The sequence below is a fragment of the Ipomoea nil genome, unplaced genomic scaffold (genome assembly GCF_001879475.1).
Source record: "Ipomoea nil cultivar Tokyo-kokei standard unplaced genomic scaffold, Asagao_1.1 scaffold1334, whole genome shotgun sequence".
NCBI classification, from domain to species: domain Eukaryota; kingdom Viridiplantae; phylum Streptophyta; class Magnoliopsida; order Solanales; family Convolvulaceae; genus Ipomoea; species Ipomoea nil.
Window position 1 is genome coordinate 1327321 of NW_017617762.1, and position 9526 is coordinate 1336846.

The 9526-nt window shown below is 33.6% G+C and overlaps 1 protein-coding gene across 2 annotated transcripts; it reads right to left on the bottom strand.

Moving 5' to 3' along the window:
• Window positions 1-392: 392 nt before the first annotated feature.
• LOC109185627 (F-box protein At3g07870-like) lies at window positions 393-3592 on the bottom strand. 2 transcript variants are annotated; one of them, XR_002055002.1, is made up of 3 exons: window positions 3375-3592; window positions 565-2183; window positions 393-529 (listed from the first exon to the last, which is right to left on the bottom strand). XR_002055002.1 is itself a non-coding variant. In XM_019335585.1 (2 exons), the coding sequence occupies exon 2, from the start codon at window positions 2061-2063 to the stop codon at window positions 720-722; it is 1344 nt and encodes a 447-aa protein (XP_019191130.1). In that variant the 5' UTR covers window positions 2064-2183; window positions 3375-3592; the 3' UTR covers window positions 556-719. The 2 variants fall into 2 exon arrangements, 1 of the variants encoding a protein (XP_019191130.1); XM_019335585.1 differs by lacking the exon at window positions 393-529 and having other exon boundaries at window positions 556-2183.
• Between the last annotated feature and the right edge of the window lie 5934 nt (window positions 3593-9526).

The following is a 9526-nucleotide window of genomic DNA, read 5'->3' on the forward strand; positions in this document are numbered from 1 at the left end:
AATATGTGTATTTTGTTATACAATTATGTACATTCATGTATATTATGTGCATTCTAGTATAAAATTATGTACATATTTGAACATGAGATGTTTTTTTAAAGAAAATTAACCACCAACACAGGGTAGCGAAATTTCAAAAAAAAAAAAAAAAAAAAAAAACTGAAACGACGTCGTTTTGCATCAGGGCGCACAATGCAATGCGCACCTTAATCTCGTTTAATTAAGGAATTCATTTTTACTTCAAAAGAAAAAAAAAAAAAAAAAAAAAAAAAAAAAAAAAAAAAAAAGGGGGGGGGGGGGGGGGGGGGGAGGGGGGGGAATGAAATTCAAGGTAAATTTTTTAGAATAAGAAATAACGATAATAAAGACATGAATAATCAAGACTAAAATAAAACCATGCCTGACAGAACTCATCAACCATCAAACATCTCATTGAAAGGAACATGTGTCTGCAGGATACACACATGGGAGATCATTATTTCTGCACCTCTTTACTGTTTTATGTTGAAAATCCGAGCTCTGTCTATATATAATATAATATAAATCCCCAAGCTCTGTCTATATAATATAAATCCTCAGAACCTCATTGAGAGAGTATAATAATAAATAAAAACATATATGCTAAGAGAATACATACTTCTTTTGCCCAAGCAGTTTAGCTATACAAGCCTCTACTAACCTCCTCTATGCAGGCAGCAAGCAAGCAAGCAAGCAAGATTTCAACAATAAATTTTCGGTATTCTTCGACTCAAACTTTCCACTCTCAGATTTTTGCTTGACATGGCATCTTTCAGTGATACAAAGCTGGGAACAAGAGCAATAACTTCAGACTTCCACTTTGCCAGGGCTTTGAAGTCTCTGAAAGTTCCCTTCCTTGGGTTATAAGAAGCCAGAGAATTAGAACTGCACATGAGCCACATATCACCATTGTTCAGGAATTTAACGGGTTGCCGCAGATTTTCCACTTTCAGACCACAATAGAACTTTATGTCTATGCTGAATTCTCTACTCCAGGACTCCTTCACTCCATAATCTTTCATCACCCAAACCTCCAAGCAAGCATCATCATAAATATAGCACAAACAGAAATGCCCTCCAAGGGTACCAATATTTATCCAGGAAACTTTTTTAATATAGTTTGCATTGAAGTGAGGAGGCGAGGGTAGAGTTCTGAATTGCTCAGTGTTCAAGTCAAATGAACATATTTGCTCAGAGGTTTTAGCAGTTTCAATGATCCAGTGCAGAGAACCATTGATAAAAGGATCAAATGATCCCCCTCTCTTAGGGCAGGGAGCTTTCCCTATCCTCCTCCAGGAATCTGACCCAAGTGTGTAAATCTCAGCTGCCATTTCTTTTGAAACACTGTTCGTGACATGGTTAACAGATACCGAACACAGGAATCGAACAACTTTGTACTGTTTAGTCTTTGGACAGAATCCAAAACCAGACAAGTAGTAAGTAGAATCTGGTGCCAATGGAGTTGGAGGAGGAAGAACGACAGATTCACCAAGAATAGGATTGCACACATAGTAGAAAGGTTTAGGCAATGAAGAATATAAACAAAGCAGGCCATTACAAGAACCGACAAAAGTAACATGCCTGCTCTGGAAGCAGAATTCGGCATTCTGCTTAGTTAATTCATGATGAGAACGACAAGGTGAAGGAAATTTGTATGGACCTGTGCTGTCTGAAATGGCATGAGAGGTTTCATCAAGGTCAATTGTGTAGAAGTAAAATCCCTTATTTCCACCATAACTTTGAAGAATCAGGCTGGCTGTGGTGGAAGGAGCTCTGGCAAGATGTACATTAGCAAAGTAAGGATCTTTGAGCATTTTAAGGAACTTCTTGCAAACACTTCTGCAGCAGATTATAGTCTTGAGAGGAAGTCTTGACAGTATGTTGCATATTATTTCGAACGGCAGTTTGAGAATCTCAAAAGTAATTTCACCGACCATTCCTTCTCTCTCAATGTCCTGTGGTTCATTAACTCTATTGCAATTCCGCTTTCTGTCATTAGTGGTGAAATCATTTGCTCGTCTTTTCAATCCAAGAAGAGCCATCATCGACCAAGTAGCTATTCTCTGCCAAGTATTTCTGAAGACTGAGCCACTTGTAGAACTGAAGAGATTGAACTCTCAACCAAATAATTCCTGCTCCACCACTGTTGTTAAGAAGCAACAACTCTTTCCAGAGTAAACAACAAGCTTGTCAGTAATGGTAAAAGTGTACAATTTCCATAACTGGGCAAGATAGAATTTCCATTTTCCATGTACTGATAAACGGAGTAGTTTCATACAAGTTTCAGGGTTATTCAGCAATAATATATGAAAACATTTGACTTATTATATACTCCGTAGCACATAAAGGCAACATAATGCATCAAGAAGCATTGCTAGAACACAAAATATCAAATCAAATCCATTGTTCCATACAAAGAAACAAAAAAAATGATAAGCATGCATACAAAAGAAAGATGCTCACAATTAAAGACAAAATCCATACAGTTTCAAAATCATGAAAGACTGACAAATTTTGTAGATCCAAGATGAAAATTATTCCCAATCAAAAGTATAGGGCATGAAACCATGAAATCAGTAGCAGATCAGTGCCCTGTCAGAACCAGTACGTGCTGAAGAAATATGAGCTTGGCAAAACAGTATTAACTATGTTTTTTTTCTATATATCATTCAAAGATCCTATCCCATTTGGTGCATCCCTGAGAAAAAGAAGCCTATAAGTAAAAATAATACATTAATACCTTTTATACTAGCTTGTTACAAACTTGTCAAGGGGGTTAGTGGCAGCCCACCTAGACAAATGTGCATTTGTCCACATATCTTTCACATTCAAATTAGACCATTGAAGACCTACTTAAAAGAGCATTGCACTCTAGCAACCTCATATAGTATTCTTATAAGGCATACTAGTAGAGACTCTGTTCAGTTAATTCTCAGACGAGTTACTTTTAATCCATCAGAGATATTCACCTAATTACATCAATGACTAGTACTCACCTAGTAAATTATACTAGGAGTGACTTTCATTGGTTAATTCTGAGAAGATCTTATTTTAATCCATCACAAATTTTTGGTTGATTACAGCAAACGAGATATGTTCGTCGTCAAAATAAATTTCCCTTCCAGGAATTAACAATTACTGACCATCAGATGATACATAGAGAATAAATTCACAGAAATTAACATATACTTACCTCAAAATACTCGACAATTCTGGCATCTATCAACATAATTAACTCAATCTTAGATAAAAACAACAAGAATTACTCATAATCATGAATTATCTTCTCGGATTTAACCAAATAGATTTCTATTAATTCAGATACACAGAATTAAACGGAAACGAGAGGGCAATACCGTGTGAGAACCGGAATTTTAATCGGAAGCCAGTTTCTCTGTAATCTTGCGCCTTCCTTCGCTCCTCTAGATATAGACTGCAAATTTTGACAGAATTTCCGATTCGTATGTAATACGCGAATCTGTATAAATTATAAATGAAGAAATTGAGAAAAATTTTGCGAGTCTTTGAAAGGGGGATATGTGTATGTTAAGCTCTGACAATAGAAGACGCGTGGAGCGGTTAGGTGGACTCAGCTCATATAGGTATCAGACGGCAGCTGTATTGAGTTAGTGGGCCAAATTATTGTGTGTACCACTGGGAAAAAAAAGGGGGCGTTATATCGTGGACCGCGGTACATATGCACCGGCAGTAAAAACGACGTCGTTTTTTTAAATAAAGAAATTGTGCGCTGTTAGTGTTAACAGAGTGTGATTTTTTTGTATGTTAATTACCAACTAACACTACAGTATATCTAAATTGACACTACCTCACGTATTATTTTTATATTATCAAATGAAACTGATGTTATATCAAAATGATACTATAGTTGTGGTGAAATGAAACTTCAGTGTATATAAAATAAAACTGAATAACATTTCACATATTTGAGTATATATTGTACAATGAAGTTGTAATTAAATCAAAATGGTCATGTAGTTGTGTTTTAATAAAACTATTGTTGAGGACAACTATGAGGATGAGAACAAAGAAACAGATCTTTTGCAAACCTTGAGAGGTCCAATGATGAAAGCAAGGACGAAGATATTTCATGAAGTTTTGAATGGCCTTATTGAAGGCGTAACTGAAGCTAATCAAGAATATGAAGATGGAGTTGATTGGAAGGTGATCAATCTGATTTAGGAATAATTTGAAGAATAAAAAACGAGTTGAGGTCCATACCTTATAAATCGACACTTGGAGTTCTTTTTCTTGCAAATAAAAGTTTAAGACTATTTTAGACCGTCCATATGCTATTTAATTTGTAAAGTCCATATTAGGCTTATAAATCCTAAATTCAATTAGAATTTAGTTTTTTATAAAACCTATTTGACTTAGTTATCCTAGTATTGTGGCTAGTTGCATCTTTTAAGCTAGTATAGCACTAGAATAGCTCTTTTTGAACTTAAAAAGCCATTGATGTAGGGGCTTGCTAAAGTGTATAAATAGTCTTGCTATTAATTTGTTTGACAGACAACTTTGATAGTAGTAAATTCAAGAATATTGTTGTGGCAATTTCTTTTCCTTGAGTTCTTGAGGAGTATTTTGACTTATCTTGGAATTTATCTCCTAAGTGGCGTCAACTCTTATCTCCATCCTTGGAGTGGCGAGCCTTCACACAACCACCTTCCTTCCTTTGCTTCCATCGCCCAACCATCTTTCCTTCTTGACCAGAGCCCACAACAACTATAGTATATATAAAATAAAATTAAATAACATTTTCACATATTTAAGTCTATAACTATCGAATAAAACTGTAGTTATATTGAAATGAAACTATAGTTGTGTTGAACTGAAATTGCAGTGTATACAAAATAAAACTGAATAACAGAGTTACTTTTTGCAGAAAGGTACGAAACTACAGGAAACGGATGCTGTTTCTTTTCATTAAACAAACGACGTCGTTTTGATGCGCGGTGCATAATCGATTATGCACCGCGGTGCATGATATAATATGCCCTTAGTAGGCCTATTGGGATTTTAATGGCCTCATTAGAATTATAATTTTATTATCCAGTTTAGTTGTTATTGGGCAAGGCCCAAATTGAAATTACTATGATCATAAATCCAATAAAAATGTACTTTGCCTTTCTAAAGTGCAATAGTTATTGCGTGGACCGGGATCCAAACACAACGACGTTTTACATATTTTTTTTTCACATGACTCACTGTAATATACATTTTTATAACTCATAATGTACACTATTCTAAAGCATAATGCACATTATTCTAACTCATAAAATTTGATTTGCAAGTCTTGGAGTAATTTTGGAAGTAATTCATAAAAGAAAGAGGGATTTCACACTTCGTAAGGCTGAGAGTAAAGAGATACCAATATTAAGATTACTCAATTTTCCTTTATTTAACACCAATTTGACGGAATAACAAACGGGGGACTAAATTGAGTAAAAACGCAAAAGTCTGGAACTACATTAGGTCACCAAAATCGTTTAGGATGAAATTGAGAAAAATCCACTATAGTCGAGAACGATTTTGGGTATTAACTCTTTAAAATTAGTTGTTACATTCTCCAATCACCTCCATTTGTACCTACCTATAATGGTTATTTTAGCTTTAATGGAGTTCAATTTGTCAATTATGTGACAAAATGGTGAACTTGCTATTACTACAAGGATTAAGTTGCAATACGCAATGTATGAAGAACAAAAGAGGAATTTGTGTTATTTGATTCAAAGAACTTACGAACAAAACAAGTTATATTCCCTAGAACTAGAATATTAGGACAAAGTAGGGAATTTCCCCTAAAACAGCAAATCCTAATCCTATCATATGTGTAAATTAAATTTAATCCTTCTCATGCGGCAAATTATATCGTGCACCACGGTACATAATCGATTATGCACCGAGTTTCAAAAATGACGTTGTTTTGTTTAATAAAAGAAACGGCACCCTTTACACGCCGTTCTGCAAAAGTAATTGTGTTATTCAGTTTCATTTTGTATACACTGCAGTGTCAGTTCAACACAACTACAGTTTCATTAAATATTTATACACTCAAATATGTGAAAATGTTATTTAATTTTATTTTATATACACTATAGTTTCATTAAAACACAACTACATGATCATTTCAATATAATTACAACTTCATTGCACAATATACACTCAAATATGTGAAATGTTATTCAGTTTCATTTTATATACACTACAGTTTCATTTCAACACAACTACAGTATCATTTTTGATATACCTACAGTTTCGCTGGGTAATATAGACTCAAATATATGAAATTATTACTCAGTTTCATTTTGTATACATTGTAATTTCGTTTCAACACAATTACAGTTTCATTTCATTTCAATTGCAGTTTCACTTGATAATATAAAAATAATACGTAAGACAGTGTCAGTTTAGATACACTATAGTTTCAATTGGTAATTAATACATAAAAAATACACACTTTGTTAACTATAACGGCGCGCTATTTATTTACTTAAAGAAACGGTGTCATTTGTTATCACGGTGCACGTACACCGCGGTCCACAATATAACAACCCTCTCCTGGGCTGACTTAGCTTTATCATTGGGTTCATGTGTCCCGACTCATATTGGCCCAATGTTATTGCTAAAGGTCCAATCTTCTTTGGCACGATCCAAGCCTATCCATGGGAAAATTATTGTGTGGATCACGGCTCAAAAACATCGTTGTGAATATTATAAGTAAAAATAATATACATTATGTGTTAAAGTAATGTAAATTACGTGTTAGAATAATGTACATTATTTATTAGAATACTGTACTTTACGTGTTAGAACAATAAAACATCTAGGGTAATATAATTACATTATATTTTAGAATAATGTACATTAAAAATTATAAAAATGTATGTTACAGCTGAACATGCAAAAAAATAAAATTAAGCAAAACGACATCGTTTTTGAACCGTGATCCACACAATTGTGTGAACCACGGTCCACACAATAACTATTGCTATCCATGTGTCCATAAAGCTATCAATTAGATTTTCTTCATTTCTTCTATTATAAAAGTATAGAGTTTGATCATTCATTTCAATCAAAATAACCAAGTATTAAATTCTCTCATCTAACCATTCAATTCATTCACTTATACTACTCGTTTGAAATTAAAGCTCTTTAAAAGCCTTAAATAACTTTACTAACTCATTGTTTCAAGCTTTTTTTTTTTTTTTTTTTTTTTTTTTAAGTGGTGAGAGAAACCGCTACCATTATTTAATGAGGGCACACTTGGTAAACACCTCTCTTGTGTAACAACCCACAGACTTATTGCTTCAAGCTTCTTAACTGTACTCTTGAAAACATGCACTAATATATTTCCAATCATTTGCTTTCAAAGAACATTCAACACAGTGGCGGATCCAGAAATTTTGTCCAGTGAGGGCGAAAAATTACATTTTAAAAAACAATGAAACACTTAAAAGAAATATAACCATAAATAATTAAATATTACGGAGTATTAGATATAGACGAAAAATAAAACACATTAAAACTTATAAAAATACTTATAACAAAATATGAAACATAACTAATTTGATAAAATAATTCAAATAGAAAACAATTATAAATTACACATCTCATTATTAATATAAAAAAAGTCATATATATATATATATATATATATATATATATATATATATATATATATATATATATATATATATATATATATATTAAAAAAAAAGTCATAAAGAAGTTGTTAAAAAAGCCAAACAAGAGGGATTCAAACCCCAGACCCTTCCTAGCATAAGACACACGCCTTGCCAACTCGCCCAGCTTGTATATTATTTATTTTTATCTATTTTCATATATTTATATCTAAAACATATATATATATATATATATATATATATATATATATATATATATATATATATATATGTATGTATGTATGTATGTATGTATGTATGTATGTATGTATGTATGTATGTATATACATACAAGGGCTATATATGGGGTGGGGGTGGGGGTGGGGGTGGGGGTGGGGTGAGTGGGGGCAGCTGCCCCCACTGTAGGTCCGCCCTGATTCTACATTTAAAGTGTGCCAATTTGGAGCCTAAAGCTTTGATGGAGCCATGGGGTTTAGGTCTAAAAGATTGCATGATTTAAGCTAGGTTGGAACCTACAAAAAGAAAAGACTTTTAAGGTTAAGGAGAAGGGCATCATAGGGGAATGAGGGGGCACACCGCACATTCCCAACTAAGGCGGCGTAGTTGGTGGTAGCCATGCTAGCCCCGTTGTGCTGGCGAGAGCCGACAAGCATGTTGTACTATCAAGGGGTATGAGGTGCAAAAAAAAGGATGCACAACCACCAAGACTCAAACACCTGACCTACAAGTGCATATCTACACCTTACTCCAACTAGTCTACCATAACCCAATCGTTATGCGTTAGACCCGTGTCCAGCATGCTTGCTGGACACGGGTAACAGTGCTGTTAGGCAATGTTATCTCCTCTTTTAAAAAAAAAAAAAATTCAGACCGCTTCGTTATAGAAGTATATGTTCATAATTTTATTACTATATGTTAATAATTGTACATTTATAACTCCATAACTGTACGTTCATAACTCTATAACTGTACATTCATAACTCCATAACTGTACATTCATAACTCCATAATTGTACATTCATAACTCCATAACTGTACATTCATAATTTTCGAAGCTCTATGTTCACAATTTTAGAACTCTATGTTCATAATTTTATCACTATATGTTCATAATTGTAAGTTCATAATGTTAGAGCTCTTTGTTCATATATAATTCGATCAATAACTGTACATTCATAATTCCATAACTGTAGATTCATAATCTCATAACTGTAGATTCATAACTACATAACTGTAGATTCATAACTCTATTACTGTACATTCATAACTCCATAACTGTACATTCATAATCTTCGAAGCTCTATATTCACAATTTTAAAGCTCCATGGTCATAATTTTATCACTATATATGTTCATAATTGTAAGTTCATAATGTTAGAGCTCTGTGTTCATAATTTCATAATTGCATAACTGTACATTCATAACGGCATAACTGTACATTCATAGTCAAAAAAAAAAATAACGCCGTTAACGGCAAAACGCGCGCGAATTTTTTTGTTTTTTTTTTCTAACTAAATGACGCGTTTTTTTTTAAAAAACGACGTCGTTTTGGGCCAATTGTGGACACGGGTCCAGGGCATAATTTGCCACCATAACCCTTGTGCAACTTAAAGCAATAGGCCATATAATAAGTGCCAAAGATACATCTTTCAAGGGGTCAAATAATTGGGGTTGTTTGGTGCATAGTTGATGCCTTTTGTGCTTAATTAAGGTGATAATTGGTTCTAAATTTCATAATTGAGGCACATGGACTTATTGTGAGTGCATTTGGTATTTTGGGGTTGAATTGCAAACATTTGAACGAAATTTGAGGCTTAATTGGAAGAAATCCTACATGAGGAGGA